This window comes from Callorhinchus milii, unplaced genomic scaffold, assembly GCF_018977255.1.
Source record: "Callorhinchus milii isolate IMCB2004 unplaced genomic scaffold, IMCB_Cmil_1.0 Scaffold12, whole genome shotgun sequence".
NCBI lineage: Eukaryota > Metazoa > Chordata > Chondrichthyes > Chimaeriformes > Callorhinchidae > Callorhinchus > Callorhinchus milii.
The window spans coordinates 3536987-3554310 of NW_024704753.1; the positions used below are offsets into that span (position 1 = coordinate 3536987).

The 17324-nt window shown below is 45.3% G+C and overlaps 1 protein-coding gene across 1 annotated transcript in view; it reads left to right on the forward strand.

Annotated features, from left to right (window-relative positions):
• cntn4 (contactin 4) overlaps positions 1 to 17324 on the forward strand; it is a 267986-nt gene that overhangs the window by 240070 nt on the left and 10592 nt on the right. Inside the window, exons 15-22 of the mRNA XM_042339601.1 lie at positions 409 to 567; positions 2094 to 2243; positions 8501 to 8571; positions 10448 to 10682; positions 11735 to 11850; positions 12611 to 12797; positions 13041 to 13153; positions 14346 to 14514. Of these exons, the coding sequence (XP_042195535.1) occupies positions 409 to 567; positions 2094 to 2243; positions 8501 to 8571; positions 10448 to 10682; positions 11735 to 11850; positions 12611 to 12797; positions 13041 to 13153; positions 14346 to 14514 (1200 nt within the window). The remainder of the gene's footprint in view (positions 1 to 408; positions 568 to 2093; positions 2244 to 8500; positions 8572 to 10447; positions 10683 to 11734; positions 11851 to 12610; positions 12798 to 13040; positions 13154 to 14345; positions 14515 to 17324) is intronic.

Here is a 17324-nt window from a genome sequence, read left to right on the forward strand (position 1 = left end):
TTAATGGTGTGTAGCGTGGTACTAACAACAAGATTTATGTACCTTGAGCAAGAAACGTAACCGACTCGGGACAAGTTTGAAGCAAAACATCTGATTGTCGTTATTTTACATCCATTATTGTGCAAAAATAATCTTTTTTTCTTAAAAGTCTATCACAAGATCAAAAGCCATCTCACCCCCACATCTGTTTAGACTTACCCTACATTGTCCTCACAGCTCAAAGTTGTTTCCCTTTTGTCTGAAGGAAACTTAAGCAGCTGTTTCTTGTCCGAGACCTTGAGTCTCCTGCAATCTGCTGTCAATCGCCATGCGTTTTTCAACCCTAACCTTCTTTGCTTTTAGCCCATTGATGGAATTAATGCCCGTCTGATAATACGGGGGTCTGATTTCTTATGTGTTTTGAATTAGGGCCGCCTGGTCCTCCAGGGGTTGTGATAGTGGAAGAGATTACAGAATCTACAGCTGAACTGTCCTGGAGCTCTGGTATTGATAACCACAGCCCTATCTCCATGTACACAGTGCAAGCCCGTACTCCCTTCTCAGTGGGTTGGCAAGCACTGACTGCAGGTGAGTGCAACAGCACGGCTGATCCCATCGAACAAACTGATATAATTAAAATAAGAAATGCTAGACTAAAAAAGTCCCAAGGTCCATCTATTCCGCCTTCCACCTTCCTGGCGGTCGCACACACATATGTCTCGGACTATCTCTGTATTACCTATAATTAATTTTGGGTTTTGCCAACGAGACAAGACTCAAGCACTTTTCTTTCTGTTTTTTGGAACACACCTTCTCAGATTTTCACGTTTGCCAAACGAGACGTAGAGAAGACTATCTATCACCTGAGCTTGTCAGAGTCTCATACTAAAACTGCCTAGTGGAGGAGATTTCCTCCCCCCCCAAACATTGCAGTCTTTGGGACAAAAGAGAGAATAATTCCTGAAGCAGAGATGACAGGATATATCAGCTCCTCTGCTCACAACCTTGCTCACAAGCACTCACAAGCCCATTCCGTTGTGTCTATCTCTCACTGTAACATTCCCTCCGAAACTTTCGCTGAAAAATCTTTGAAGTATGAGTTGCCCCATATTCTGCCTGCATTGCCCCCCACCAACCACCCCCCCTATGATCACACAAGATCCTTTCAACTTTCAACCCAACTTTCTTTTAAAATTGGAGAAATACTCCTTCGAAAATGACCCAAATTCCTTTAAAATGACCGAAATGGCAACATATCTTCCTTTCAGTAGCTTCAAAGGGTCGCAGACCAAAGCGAAGCCAAGAAAGGCAAAGAGGGATTGTTTGATACATAACAGCAGCAAACCAGCATGATCCTCACTCTCCCCCATGTTCACAAGTGTTTGTATTTGTGCTGACTTGTGTTGCATTTTTTCCACACAAATCTTGCTATCAATTATTGCTCTCCACCGAGTTAGCTGGCGATAAGCGTTTGATAGAGGCTTGGCCACCAGTGAATGCTGAGGCTTCACATACCGGTGGTGATAAGGGAATGTGATAGCTTTTTGGCACAAGCCCTTGGTGCCTGAATTGACTTGCAGCAAGTATTTTATGATGTTGCTGATATATCACGTCAGAGCTGCACCAGGATTTACTCTCGTCTTTGACCTCTTTCGTCCCAACAACTGCGATATTTGGGAGGGGGAATCTCCTCCACTGGGCAGTTTTAGTTTGATACTCTGACAATCTCACTGCTAAGAGATGATAGTCTTCTCTACGTACCATCATCAAAAACACCAGTGATTTGCGCTCACTCCTTACACCACACCAAGAGCTTTACTCCCCAACACGCAGGACTGCCTAAAATCACTGGCATTGAGTAAATTGCTCCAAACATACGGCTGGTAAATGTAATTACTTATCAGAGCAGAGTTCACCGTCCTGACAAACATGTGAATTTCACATTGCAAGGCTTCCATCAGTGATTTGTTAAATCTTGTAACTCGTTCTTTCAATTAGATACTATCCCGGGAACAGGCAAACTTGCCTCTGAGTTGAAAAAGCTTCGGTCTGTTCCAATTCTAAGTCTGTGGCCCGTTTGCAACTGGACTAACATTTCCTGCTTGTACTTGCAGTTCCCGAGGTCATTGGTGGAGATGCTTTGAGAGCCACAGTCATCAACTTAAACCCCTGGGTGGAGTATGAATTCCGTGTCGTTGCTACTAACAGCATCGGCATCGGAGAGCCAAGCCTTCCATCGGAAAAATCACGAACAGAAGAGTCCTGTAAGTGACCACTCATTATTACCAAGAACAGCACAAAGTAACAATTTTTGCCGTGTTTCTCAATAATAATAATGATAATAATCCTTGCATTTGGTATTGGGCCTTATCACCTCGTCGAGACGTCTCAAAGAGCTTCACAGGATATACTGTAAAGTGGTTATGACTATGTATATTGGGCACGAAACACGGCAGCCAGTTTGCGCACAGCAATGTCCCTCAAACACAGCCATGAAGTGAGTGACCAATTTTATCGGTGGGATTGTTGGCCAGGATACTGGGAGCAGCTCCTTTCTCTTTTCGAATAACGCCATGGGATCCTTAACCTCTATCTGAACAGGCAGACAAGACCTCGTACTGAGACGCTAACCCACATGAAAAGCGCTATATAAATGCAAGTTGTTGTTAATTGAGATATCTGGGCGAGAGTGGTAATGATTTGTGGAACGCAGCTCCAATTCATTCTACTTTTGGAGTCACGTTCCCACAGTCAAAGTGGGGACTATCCCTCTGCCAGGAGACGATAGTCTTCTCTACGTCCAATCACTGAAAACGCCTCTCTTCGTGTTCACTCCTCACGTAAAAACCAAAAGTTTCTCAACGTATGGGACTGAAAAAATCATTTCCAGCTACCATCAGCAACCCCCTACATGGACATCCTAATGATGAAATCCACTAAGAAACACCGCAAAATTAATTCGGAAGTTCTCTCGAACTCCCTCCCTCCAAAGTTTCCCCCCGCCCCTCACACAAGCCTTTTTTTTCAAAGCTGGCTTCCAAATCAAGGCTGGATTTAAGAATTTTCCACAAATCTGCACCGAGAGTACAATTTTGAGGCAACGGGTTGAAAAATTTCAGACCTTCAAGCATGCATAAGTTTCAACTTCATTGAAAACTTTGAACCCTTAACAAAAGTAACCAGAGATGCAAGATTCAGACCTATTGCCGTGTGCTCCTGCTATATAAACTGTAAGGGCTGTGAAGAGAAAGCTGTCAAGCCATTTCCTGATAACAGGCATTCCAGGGTGGTCTGGGTTTAGCAGATAGGATCACGTAGAAAAGAGAAAGCACGTTTCAGCACATTTTGCCCTGGAAATTTCCACTTGCTTCACCCTTTTGAAGGAGGACACCCCTCGCCGAACCAACTTGGAGTCCAGTGCGTTCAGGAAAGATTCTAGTTTTAATGGGCAAGGCAATCAAAATGAACGTGGTGTTGGTTTCCACATTCACTGCCACCCCACCCCCCCCCAGCCCCGAAACACTGATCGGGAATGTAAGTGCACAACCACTCATTGTGCAGTCTGAATGGAACTGATCTAATGTAGAATTAGATTAAATTAAAGCCGTCCCTCAGATGAGATGTTAAACCGAGGTCCCGTCTGCCTGTCCAGGTGGGGGTTAAAGATCCCGCAGCGCTAGTCGAAAACAGACGGGAGTTTCTCTCTCCCGGTATCCCGGCCAACAAATCCCCCAAATAAAATTTTGGTCACTCGTTTTGGGGAGGACAAGTTTGCAGAGCTATGGGGAGGGAGCGGGGGAGTGGGATTGAATTGGACAGTGCTTTTCAAAAGAGCCGACATGGACACAATGGGCCGAATGGCCTCCTTCTGTGCTGTATAATTCTATGATTCTATGATTCCATGGCTGTTTGTAGGACATTGCTGTGGCTGCCGGGTTTTGCCCACAAAGTACAGAGTCCCTGCCCTTTGCAGTACATTCTGCGAAGCGCTGTGAGCTGTCTCGGCGACGTAGTAAGGCGCTACATGAAATGCAAGGATTAGTATTATTATTATTAAAACGTCTGGCCGGGTTCGACACTGGGCAGCAGGTGGAATCCCGCAAAGAATTCCATTGAATGCCACGTGAATGGGGTCTGCTGGTGGCTTCATCACCAAGAGTGACGGGGTTGAAATCTCCAGACAAAGCCAACTCTGTGTCGAAGCCCAGGGTGGGGCGAGGGGATGGGGGGGTGGGGGTGTTGTTTAGACTCGATAGATATGAGCTGGCGAAAAAATAAACATCTTATTTTGCCATGACACCGCTTTTAAATACACATCCGCTGTTGCCAACCTGATTATCAGGAGCGTATTTTTATATTCGCGGATTACGTGGATGTGAAGATTTCCTGAGCACGATTTAATTCACAGCATTAAAGGATCAACTGCTGTAAAGATCTAATTTTGTTGTGTTGCAGCTTTGAACCTGCAATAGAATCGTTCTCCTTGATTCTTTCTTGCTCGTTTCTATGCATTGCGCTGAAAACAAGTGCTTGGCAGTGGGCTACATAGCTCTATAAAAAATAGTTGTTGTTGTACTAATAATAATGATAATAATAATAATTATTTGATATGACGTGCCCAAACTTATCTCAAAGTGCGTCACAGCAGAGACTCGTGTAATTCGTAAGCAAACGCGGGAGCCAATTTCCGCGCAGAAACGTCCCACAAACAGTTGTGAAGCAATCGATTAAAACATCATAAGCAGCCGATATTAAACAGAGAGATCGCCATCGAGGAACCAGAAAGTTTAAGGAAGATCAGGAAATAACTTAAACGTCTTGAAAACTTCGGAACGGATTTAATAATAGCAGTGAACAGGGCAAACCCCCCACCCCCACCTCCCCATAAAAAAATCACTAGTGACTGTTCTTTGAAGTCGGCAGTAATTAGAAGTAGACTGGATAGCCGGTGATCAATTGCTTCAAATTGGTACTATTCCTTTGTTGATACTTTGCCAAAATCAGCATCTGCAGTCAAACAGGCGTTTCTGGCAGTTTTTCATTAGGAGGAAAGTGGCTGAAAACGATACCAGTATTCTCAAATTTAACAGCGTTCCGATTGCAGAATTTACAAGGATGTCCGTCATCAGTGGGGAAGGCAGAAATTCATTACGCTGCATAAGTAGGTCCTGTGTTTAAACTGCTGAAGACTGGCGACAGGATGACTGCTTTGCAGATGCTTTTCGGCTACGATTATAATGCGGTGGCTCAATCGGCAGACCTCTGCACGTCTTTGCTCTTGGGTTTTTGCTGCTGTATTTCTGCGATGCCAAACTTTTCAAATTAATTCCAGACGGTGTCCTTCTTTTTTAAATGACAAAGGTTTTTAACGTGTTCATTGCACCAAGCCCGTTGCCAGGACTGAGATGGTCAGAGACAACAGCAGCGGTTTCTAGTCACACAGCATCTTTCACATCAGAAGGACGTCTCAAAGCGCTTCGCACAGCTGACGAATGGAAGCAAAATAAGGGGGCGGAGTGCGGGTGGAGATAAAACCACCAACCACGACAACTTGCATTTATATAGCGTCCTTCAACAGGGAAGCGTCTGAGATTGCTCAACAGCGGCGCAGTTCGACTGTGGCAACATTTCCACAGAGAATGTTTTAAGTTATTCAGCATTGGAAAGATAAACCATTTTATGGGTTTATCACGACTGAGAGATTTAATTAAAGGGTTTAATTTTCATGCTGTTTTCACAGCAGTTTGAGTAATTAAGCTCGTGGTCTGAGGATACATTACCGAAAGTGTGAAACACTTGCACTTGAGTAAATATTTGTTACGATGAGGCTTTGTGTATGAAAGTTTCCACTGGAGAAATAGTGATTTTATTTGATCTTTATAGTTAACATTGTACCTGGAGCAAAAAGAAGTTCAACATCAGCACTTTGGGTTGAGAAAATATGTGCAGAATCGGGCAAGATCACAAGAGACTTTCAGATCCAAGAAGGTTCTTTTGATCTCATCCTCCCAGAAAACCCACCCTGAAGTCTTCCTATCACATCCTCGAGCTTTTTTTGAAATGACTCCCAGCATCGTGGCGATCAGCTACCCAGTCACCAGTTCCAGTTGTTAATTACGCTCTTGGTAAAGAAATACTTCCCGGTGTCTTTACAGAAATTGCTCTTGGCAACCCTAAATTAGTATTCACTCATTCAGCAGTTTCAGTACATCCAAAGTATTGTTCTGGGTTTCTCAACCCACTGATGTACTTCCATAAGGTCCCTTCTTGTGAGATCCTGCAGCTCAGTGGTTAAAGCATTTGCCTCACATAATAACATAAGCCCCGGGTTTAATTCTTGGCAGGGCGAAACCTTGGGCAAGTTTCCTTACTCCTCACACCTCTGTTTACCTAGCAAAATATACAGTCAATTCACTTTACACCATATACTGTGAAGCACTTTGAGACCTCTCGAAAACATGATAAGGCGCTGTATCAAATGCAAGGGTTATTATTAGCTATTATTCAAGACTGAAGAGCTCCCAGTTTGTCTGATCGTTGCTTTAATGTCTGATCTGACAATTGCTCAACAACCAAACATTACATTTTCCACCCAAAGTATTGTTATCTCTCAAGAATGATGTCTGCAAGTTTCTGTTCAATGTCTGTTCATGGATAAAGTCATTCCTCTAGAAATAGCTGTGGGAATAACTTTGGCATCTTTAATGGCCAAAGTGTATTGTACCTAATAGACTGTTAGGAGAAATAGTGTGAGCTTTGCCTATATGTGGTAACAAATAGAGCCGGGTGACTCCTGTGAGTCGGTTTACTATCAGCTGCTGCAGCGGAGGGCTGGTGGGTGAGTCAATAGCCATCAATAGCACATTTGCAGTAACAGAATGAACGTTCAAAGCAACGATTCATAAATATTGCCTTGTCGACAATTACTGCACAAAAAACACAACTCAGAAAAGACACCCTCCCACATCTGCAAAAATCCCAGGAGTAGTGTGTGCCCTTTGACTGTTTACGATACTCTTGAGGCAAAGTCGTACAGTAACACTGTAGACAGGGTTTCCGTGTTACACGTCCACCCACTCAGTGAAGTATTCCAGTGGTTACCGCATTTACTCACGTTCACCTCGATGAATAAATGTAGTAAGTGCAAAAGAGGAGTCCACGGAATGAATAGTGCGAGTTTCTGATAATGCGTTTGGTCAGAAATAGGGCATTTTAAGTAATAATAATAATCCTTACATTTGATATAGCGCCTTATCCCGTTATTGAGATGTCTCAAAGAGCTTCGCAGAATATATTGTAATTTGACTTGACTGTGTATTTTGTGGGCGAAACGCGGCAGCCAATTGCACACAGCAGCGTCCCACAAACAGTGGTGGATCAAGTGACCAAATTACTATTATCATTTTCTTTTTGGAGGGCTTATTACCCCCGGAAAGCGATCTGCCAATTGACTAACGGCCGGGTTCCAAGTTACTGCTTGGTAAACAGAGACGTGTGGAGTAAGGAAACTTGCTCCAAGGTTTCGACTCGCCCCAGGAATCGAACCCAGGTCCTCTCGCTTGCGAGGCGAGCGCTCTAACCACTAAGTACATGTGAATGCGTTCAGTGCATTGGCAGCAAAAGCTTTGAAGTGTGGCTGGGCACGTCTGGGTGGGGTGTCTGGCTCTTGTATCACAAACAGTCATGGAGACGTGGCTGTGGAGCTTGTGAGGGATGTGGGTTTATTGAAGAGTTAAATCGTGATCATTTACAGAGGTACAGCACATGTTCATGTTCAGCACATGAGCCAAATTGAATTTTAATCCTGGAGCCATTTTAATACAGACTTCAAACTAGTTTTCTTGCATAAAGGATCGCTACACTTCAATTATTCCAAACTCGGGACCCGACGTTTAAAGAAAGCTTCAATTAAAAATGAAACTGTGCACATTTCGAGGGCGGGTGGATGTAGCAGTCAATTGGTGCACGGAAAATGCCCCCGAATACAGCCTTGAAGTGGATTTTATCTTGGGGGATTGTTGGCCAGGACTTTATTCTAATGCTTATTTAATAAGAAAACAGTGAGAGTGGATTAAGGGAATGAGTTAATAGCGCAAGTCACTTATAACTGATTTAAGCACGTTTAATCCGCATTGCAAAACCACTCATTTGTTTCCAAACCCTGTAAGCACTTAGTTTCATTCTCCAAAAGAAAACCAATTTGTGTTGTAACATTTTAGACCTGAAAATATTGTTTATATAATCAGTTGTCCTGTCAAATGTCCTTCCCCACCACCCACATTCTCAATGGAAACAAAAGATATTGGGGATTTGAGGATAAAACAAGCGCAGAAATTCTTTCGGGCTATTCAAAAGTTATGAATTTTACATGAAGTGCCCAGATCTTATCACTCCTTCACGCCATCTGAGAACACTGCGTAGCTGGGTACATTGTGTTAAATCGGGAATGGATTGCACGAGTGGTTTCTGTGTCAAGGTTTCAAGGGAACCCGTGGCTTGTAACTCTCTCCTTTCTTTGCAGTTCCTAAGATGGGACCTGCTAACGTCAGTGGGGGAGGTGGCAGTCGGTCTGAACTGGTAATATCATGGGAGGTAAGTTGAATGCAGCACTGGAATTGTGCAGGAAAGGATACACGACACGAGATAAGCAGAGCTAAATAGCTGCCGCAGGAAAATGGTCGCCAGACTGATTATGAGGTTACGCACACACACACACACACACACACACCGCTGGAGATTTCAAATTCGCCAGATGACAAGATCAGTTCGGATGAAGAAGATCCCTCCAGACTATCTTATCTCTTCCTGTCCTCCCATCACAGCATCAAGCTGTTTTTTTTTAAATGAGTCCCAGCGTGCTGGCTTCAACCATCTTTCCTGGCAACCTGTTTCAGTCGTTAATTACCTGCTGGGTAAAGAAAACCTTCCTGGTATCTGTCCTAAAGCTGACCTTTGCGGCTTTAAACCTATGCCCCTCTTGTTCTATTGTCTTGGTTATTATTATTATTATAAGTTTACTTATTCAATCCCATTTAAAATATATTTAAAATGTTGCGCTTCTATAAGGTTTCTCCCTCCGAGACCGTCTTCTCTCAAGACTGAGTTATGGAGGTACACGTGCAACCAAACTGCACACAATCGTACCTCCTAATCCTGGGTTTACTTCATTAATAGTGTGCAGAGACCCCAACATGCAAACCTGACCTGTCTTTCCATTCTCATGCTTCAGAGGAGCTTTGTGTGTGTCTGTGTGTGTGTGTGTATCTGTAATGTGTGTGTGTGTGATTTGTCTGTGTGTGTGTGTGTGTGTGATTTGTCTGTGGTGTGTGTGTGTGTGATTTGTCTGTGTGTGTGTGTGTTTCTGTGATGTGTGTGTGTGTGTGTTTGTATCTGTGGTGTGGTGTGTGAGTGCGTGTGTGTGTGATTTGTCTGTGTATGTATGCATGGCGTTTGTGTGTGTGGTGTGTGTGATTTGTCTGTGTGTGTGTGTGTGTATCTGTGGTGTGTGAGTGCGTGTGTGTGTGCATTCGTGTACATTTCTGCTCACCAACCCTCTCCTCCTCTCAGCCCCCCTACCCCACGCCCCCGCCATCGACTGTGCGCCTACAGCAATGAGGCAGAAAGCCAAGTCCGGGGCATTAAATGAATCGATTTGAAATTGCAAGCACAAATAATCTCCCTCGCAATTATGTCCGAAATTGGATTGGGATCAGTTACAATAAGTGCTGCTTCAAATTACACGCCGTTAAATATTAAGGGAGCCTTCGCTTGTGAAGCACTTCTCTATATTACCTTGGACGCGATGCTCCCATGGTTATGGTGATGTGAAGATCCAGGAATAACACCACTAATCTTGAACCACTGGTTTGAGATGACGAGTTTCTGCTCTCCATCTAGAAACAGAAAACGCCGCTAACAGAAAACGTGGTTGAAAGTGAGGTGGGATGTGATGTGTGGGCGGGCGGGGGGGGGGCGAGATTTTAGCCTCTCTGCCCCCCACCCTCTGGAACTCCATCCCACAGTCCGTCTGCCTCGCCCCCTCCCTCGCCTCCTTGATGACCCGTCTCAAGACCCTCCTCTTCAACTGTGCCTTCAGTCACCTTCCTACCTCCACCCTCCCCACCCTCCATCCAACCCCTCCTGATCCCAACCACTAGCTCGGGTGCGGATCCCTGACTGTCCAGCGCCTTGGGACGTCCTCCTGACGGGAAAGGCGCTGTGTCAATGTAAGTTGTTGTTGGTGGTGGAGGTGCGATTGCGTATATGAGGGTGAAGGGAATAGTGGGGTATTGGAGGGACAGTGATGTGGAGTGTAAACCCCGGGGCAGACTAGTTGGGACGAATGGGCTGTTTCTGCGCTGTATCAACTCCGTGTAACTATATGCTCGACAGTAGACTGGCAGCAGATCAGAGGGGATTGGCGCTTGTTGGGGAACGATTGAGCTGAGCCGTGTTTTCTCGCCTCCAGCCAGTGCCTGAGGAGCTGCAGAACGGAGAGGGCTTTGGCTACGTGGTTGCCTTTCGGCCCCTGGCGACTACCAGTTGGATGAAAGCGGCCGTCACGTCCGCGGACACTTCGAAGTACGTCTTCCGGAACGAAAGTGTGGCTCCTTTCTCTCCCTACGAAGTGAAAGTGGGCGTTTACAATAACAAAGGAGAGGGTCCCTACAGCCCCGTCATCACAGTGTTTTCCGCTGAGGAGGGTAAGTGAGGAATCAGACTCCGCGCCAATTAACTAAGCGATTTAAACCACTCAGGATTTCTCTCCCCCAACTTTGGTCCTGGCCATCAATCCCCCAAATATCCTGCGAAGCGCTTTGAGACGTCTTAAAACAACATGATAAGGCGCTATATCAAATGCGAGGATTATTATTATTATTATAAAACGTTTATCTTATTTAAACTTTAAGGCAAAGGGATCTCTATGTGGGGACGTTGCTGTGCGCAAACTGGCTGCCAAATTCTTCTCCAAAATCCACGGACTCTACACTTAAATCCTGCAAAGCACTTGGAGACACCGTGACGATGTGATTAAGCATTACTTCAAATGCAAGGATGATGATTATTTTATAACTATTCTCCTTAATTATTATTAATATTATTCATGATCCTAAAGCAAAGAATATGAGAACTCTCGGGCCCTCTGGTGTCTTGTTAGCACTTTCCTCAGTGATGCAATTTGTTTGGAGACAGGAATATGAGAAAACGAACACAAAAGTCTTTGTAACAAGTGCTGCTGAACCATTCCCCAATGGTGCTGAACACGAGATCTGTTGGCAACAGTTATATGGACTGGGTGCATTATGACCCAGTCTTTATACTCGAAAAACATTGGTAGGTTGTTGTTTGTCCTTCAATGGGACAGGAACTCCTGAGGGAGATTTATGCCCTCTTCCACCGAGTGAATTGAATCTAATGAGTTGTGTAGTATTGGGAGGGAGGGATGGCCCTCGGCTGTTTCTAACATTCACTGGAGTGACGGGCCGATGGACACGCATGTATTTAAATACCAACGCCATCGACCACGGCAGGTTGCCAGGAGGACATTTTCACACGCTCCTCTTCAGGGCAAAAGTTGCCACCGCTGCAGTCACGCTAGCCTTGATGCCAGCAGCTCCTGTACCAAGCTCACACGCAACAGAGCCTTCCTCGCGTGACTCTGCTAAACATCCCATGGCACGGCCTGGAAAGGGAAGAGAGTCGCTATTATCGTACTTACATGCACAGGGTGAAAGTGCTTCTCCTTGTGATTCAGAGCCAAGTGTCGCGCCATTCAACGTCTCGGCCAGAAGTCTGTCCGCTTCGGAGATAGAGGTGCTGTGGGAAGCTGTGCCTTGGGAATCGAACAAGGGAAAGGTGCGAGGTTACGAGGTAAGGGAAATGCTGCTTGGAATCGAGTCCGAAGGTCGAATAGAGTCCTTGTCACACCGCTGATATTTGCAAAAAAAAATGTCATGTCATTTGGAAGTCGTTCACTGTTTTCAGCTGCTACCTGTCAAACATTCCACCTCGTCACAGGCGCTTTACAAAATGCGGGGCTTGTTATCGTAAGCGTCAATGACAGCTCGAGCGGATCTGAAAGCTTGGCTGCTGAAAGGATGGGAGGGGACACACGCAACTCGCCTGAGCGGAAGGGGCAAGCAGGAGAGTGGGGTGGGAGGAGACAAGACGGTGGGGGGAAGGTGCTAAAGTGTTGAAGGGATCTTACACCCAAATTTATAAAATTATACCAAATCTCTCTCCGTCTCCCTCTCTCTCAGTCTGTCTCTCTCACTCTTTCTCTTAGCCTGCGGGGCTGTTTGTGGGACCCGACCGTGCCCAATCGGCTGCCGCCTTTCGCCCGCAAATGCACAGTCACTACATTTTACAGTGAATTCTGTGAGGCGCTTTGAGACATCTCGAAGGCGTAATAAGTCGCTATATTACATGCAAGGGTTATTATTATAATTATCATTAGAAATTAAAATTGAGAGATTAACGACGCTGAGAAACTCAGAGGTCTTTTTGCCAGAGCTATCCAATTCGCCCCACTCCCCTGCTCTTACCTGCCCGTGTTCCCTTTCCAAGTTACCCGTCCAATTCCCCCGTGAAAGATACTATCGAATCTGCTCTCTTTGCGTTGCGTCCCAAGATACAGTACTGGACAGACGACGAGAGCGAAGAGACGGCGGATAAATTCAGATCAGACGGAAACAACACATCAGCAAAGGTCCCAGGCCTGAAAGGCAGCACTCTGTACAACATCATCGTTAAAGCCTACAGCAGTGCGGGAACCGGACCTGCCAGCGCTCCTATTAATATTACAACCAAGAAACCACGTAAGTTACACTCACAGGCAAGGCTCCACGAAATATACAGCCACTACACTTTGCAGTATGTTCTGCGAAGCGCTTTGAGACGTCTCGAAGACGTGATAAGGCGCTGTATCAAACGCAAGGATTATTATAGTTATCAATACGCAGTCAGGTCACTTCTGTCAGCTCGCACAAATCCTGCGAAGTGCTTTGAGACGTCGTGACGATGTGATGATGAGGGGCGATCATTGCTATTGTGTCTTGCAGCACCAAGCCAAGCACCTGGGAAGATTTGGTGGGAATCGGCCAGTTCCAGGGTGGTTTTAAACTGGGAACACGTCAAGGCAATGGAAAATGAATCTGAGGTGACAGGATACAAAGTAAGTAAGAATCCTCGCGAGCTAAAAAGCAATTGAAACTTCCCCAAAGCCACAGATCAAACAGTCACTCGTACGGTGCAAGCCACACTAAACTCATCTCCTGGGCAATGGATTAGACTCAGTTGCTTTCAAACACAATCCCAGCTGAAACAAAATCCTTCGGAAATCGCAAACACCTTACTGACCACGAGTGATCTTTTCCGCTTTGATGTGTTTTGAACACTTCACAAACTCCTCTCTCTCTCTCCCTCTCTCTCTCTCTCTCTCGCTCTGCAAAGTGCATTTGTTTGCACGCGCACACACAGCTTACGTTATTTTAAGCCTCGAGGCCATTCGGAGAAAGGGAGACGGGGAAGGGAGAGAGGGAGGGAGAGAGAGAGATGCAATTTTGAGATCCATCCACGCAAGTGCGCTGCAGAGCGTTTAACCGCTTCACACGGCTATCTCAGGTGATCACAAGTGCTCACAGCGCGTCTTGAGTTTTTAATGATTGAGAGCTCTGCCACTGGTTTGTGACGCTGACTCTGTTTAGTTCTGAACAGAGAAATGTTAGACTGTCCTTTGATGTCTCCTCTCGGGTCCAAATCTAGCCAACCTTTTCCCACTCTGCACCACTGAGTTCAAACTGAGCGGCAATCACACAAACAAAGGCAAGTTACTGGAACACAAGAACCACAAGCCACTGATTCAGGGGATTGGGATTGTTCTGATTCCCATCGATGCTGATTTTTGTCTTAAAAGTGTGTACTCTTCAGCGTGTTTCAGCACGCAAGCTGAACGGATTGCCAGCGCAGACACGATGGGCCAAACGGTCTTCTGTGCTGCAAATTGCTCCGTACATGCTGGCAATTCACCGACTCACATTACAGTCTGCACTATGATGCCTTCGTCCTTCTTCCCAGAGTACAAACCCCCTCACTGTCACCCCATTGACAGCACCAAAGTTAAATGAGTCCAATGCCCTGGCCTCAACCTCCCTTCTGCGCTGACACATTCTAGCTGTACTTTTGCCCTCTCTGGGACGACCAGAAACTTCGGGCGAAACATCTGAAACACCTGATGCTGTTACGACGTAAAACCTTGAAGAATAAAAGGCAAAAGATCAGGCGGTGTCAGCCACGTGTACTCACTGGCGGATATGGAGACTGGCAAATGACTCTTGTATTCTCTTCCTTCTTTCCTTCCCTCGCAGGTTTTATACAGAAAGAACAGACAGAGCAGCACACAAGTGATAGAAACCAACAACACGTCTGTGGAGCTCACTCTCCCTGATGATGAGGACTATATCATCGAGGTGAAGACATTTAGCGACGGAGGAGACGGTATCAGCAGTGCTCAAATCAGAATTCCAAGAATGTCATGTATGTTTCTCTGACTTTATTGGGTTCTTTTTTTTTTGGGTCAGCCAGGTCTGACACACGCAGAAACCCCATCACCAAGCTTAAGCTTACAAGGTGCCCGTAAGGGTGGTTGGAGGCCAGGACACTGGGACTCATTTAAAAGCAAAACAGCTGGGCACTGGTGATGGCAGAACAGTTAGAGGGTGGGCGTTCTGGAAGGTTGAGGTCAAATGGGCCGAAGGGAGTTTCGTCATCCGAACCGATCTGTGAACAGAATTGGTGTTGGCGGAACAGTGAATGCGAGTTATTTGGGAGGATTTTGTATTGTGGAATTCAAGGGAGAACCAGAAAGCTATTTGGGGGAGAATTCAATTGAGTGGTGTGAGAGGTGAGTGTAGGATCATTTATTTTATTATATATATATGATGTATACAATATATTTATTTGAATTTTGATATCAGACAAAAAGATCTCAGTGGTATTTTCTGATCACCCGTTGTTGCCTGTTGTGCTACTTTGCTTATTGAAAGCGTCTGGAATTCACGGAATTGATATTCCTTCCAGAAAATAGGAATTTGCCCTCTCTGCTTCATTGCCTTGCCTTTGCGTTAATAACCTGGCGCTGACTCCTGTCTGAAAAAAAACCACACATCTGGAAAACCTCTGCTAAAACCTCGACCCTATCACCAGATCCCAGAACGATCTGAAAGCTATTCCAGCTCTCGTTTAGATGGAACATTTTCATTTCTAAGATAAAAGCTGCGGTATTTCTCCTGCCAAATGCCATCAGCAATAGTTCCGACCTCAAACAGCTCCACAAAACCTTGTGGCAATTACTTTACACCGTAATTTCTACACCATTGTAAACAAAATCTCCCTTCTGTGTCTCCTTCTGGACCACACTTACATGATGTTCTTTTCTTTCAGTTGGCGGTGTGGCCTCGTTCTCAGGTTTCAGACTTAATAACTCATTTCTTTCTACAGCCCTGCAAGAATAACAAGAATAATAAGAATAATAATCCTTGCATTTGTTACAGCGCTTTATCACGTCGCGGAGACGTCTCAAAGCGCTTCACGGAATCTACTGTAAAGTCTAGTGAGCGTGTGTTTTGTGGCCGAAACGCGGCAGCCAATTGCGCACAGTGTCGTCCCACAAACGGTCGTGGATTGAGTGACCAAATTATTATTATTAGATTGGAATACTTCGATTATTTCCGGCGTTGTTTAACGGTCCACATAACGTAATCTTTTGCGGAGGAGCCTCACTGTCTGGCGTCGATTTCCAAGAGCAATTTTCACGTTGGCACCAAAATGAGGAGGAATCCAAGTGAAGTGGTTGGCAAGTTCGGGGCTTGAGTAATCAGGTTAGATGTACAATGGGAAGGTGTTACAATGACAGGTGAGCGTTTGCATCACTTTGTGAGTCAAGCTGCAAAGTCAAACCATTAGTTGACCGACCAGCTCTATTCCATCCTGAGCTCGGCTGCAGCGTTGGGAGTAATCCTCAGCTTGGCTTCTAAATTGCGGTCGTTTCGAATGGTGTTTCTGCAGGGAGAAGCTGTCGTGAGTGGGGTGGTGGGGAAGGTGGTGGGGGTGGGGGTGGAGGGAGCCGGGGTGGGGGTTTCTTCCATTAACCGGAGAATTGCCACGCAGATCATACCAAACTCCACCACGCAGAGAATGTTCGGTATAATGTCAGTCAGTTGCATTTTGCAGTCTTTTGTAAATTGTGTTTCGCCCACTAATATACAGTCAATTAGAAGACGTGAAAAGCGCTGTATCAAATGCAAGGATTATTATTATTATTATTATTATTTTGTCAAAGGGATTCACAATTCCAGCCCCGAAACCACACAGTCACTGCACTTTACAGCGAATCCCGTGAAGCGCTTTGAGACGTCCTCCCGACATGAAAGGCGCTTTATCAAACGCAATAACTTTGTTGTTATATATTATTGATGGATGGTGCGCTTTGAAATAAAACATCTCGAAGGAACTTGCTCCAAAAGCAAACAAGCATTGTGATGTTCAGCAGCCCAGTATTCTCTTTGGACAAACCCTCACAATGAACTGCGAAGCACTGTCATTTATAATTCAACACGTTCTTACTCTGGAGAGCAGCCTCTGTTCACTGCAGCTGTTTCTGACAAGGCGGGGGGGGTGGGGAACTTCAGCTGAGCCTTTCATCTGCGAGGCAAATTAAATCTTAAAGATCATCATTCTTTTCGAGTCCCTTACGCACTGACAATCTCCAGGAAAAAAATAAAACCTGCAAGCTTTTCCAAACGCGATGCCTACGTGATCAGGTTACTCCTGTGCAGTCAAGGAAAATGGTGTATAGGCGGAGGTTTTCGATGCCAATTTAAAGAGAGAGTGATGTAGAACGGAAATGCGGTGGGAGGGGGGAGGGAGGGGAGGATCTGTGAAGGGTGGTCCTCAGATCCTCAGATCCAACCGAACGTCCGGTCAAAAAAGATAGGTCTTAATAAGAGCAAGTGTTTTCAGGAACAAAGCAGTCGTTAGGGTCCTGAAGTTGAATTAATTTACCAATAGTTCTTTGCTTTCATTCGAATAAGCAGTTTTTTTTTAATTACGTGGCTTCGTAGGCATTTGTGTACAGAATCAACAGTCACTAGACTTTGCAGTAAATCCTGGGAAGCGCTTTGAGGTATCCTCCCGACGTGAAAGGCGCTGTTACCACATGTGAAGATGACTGCTTAAAACTGAAGAGTGCGACCAGTGACCCTGGAAAAATGTTCTCGTAGTGAAACCTTTGCTAACCCGTTTGCTTCATGTGATAAACCGTGATAAACTTTACTGCTTTCCCACAC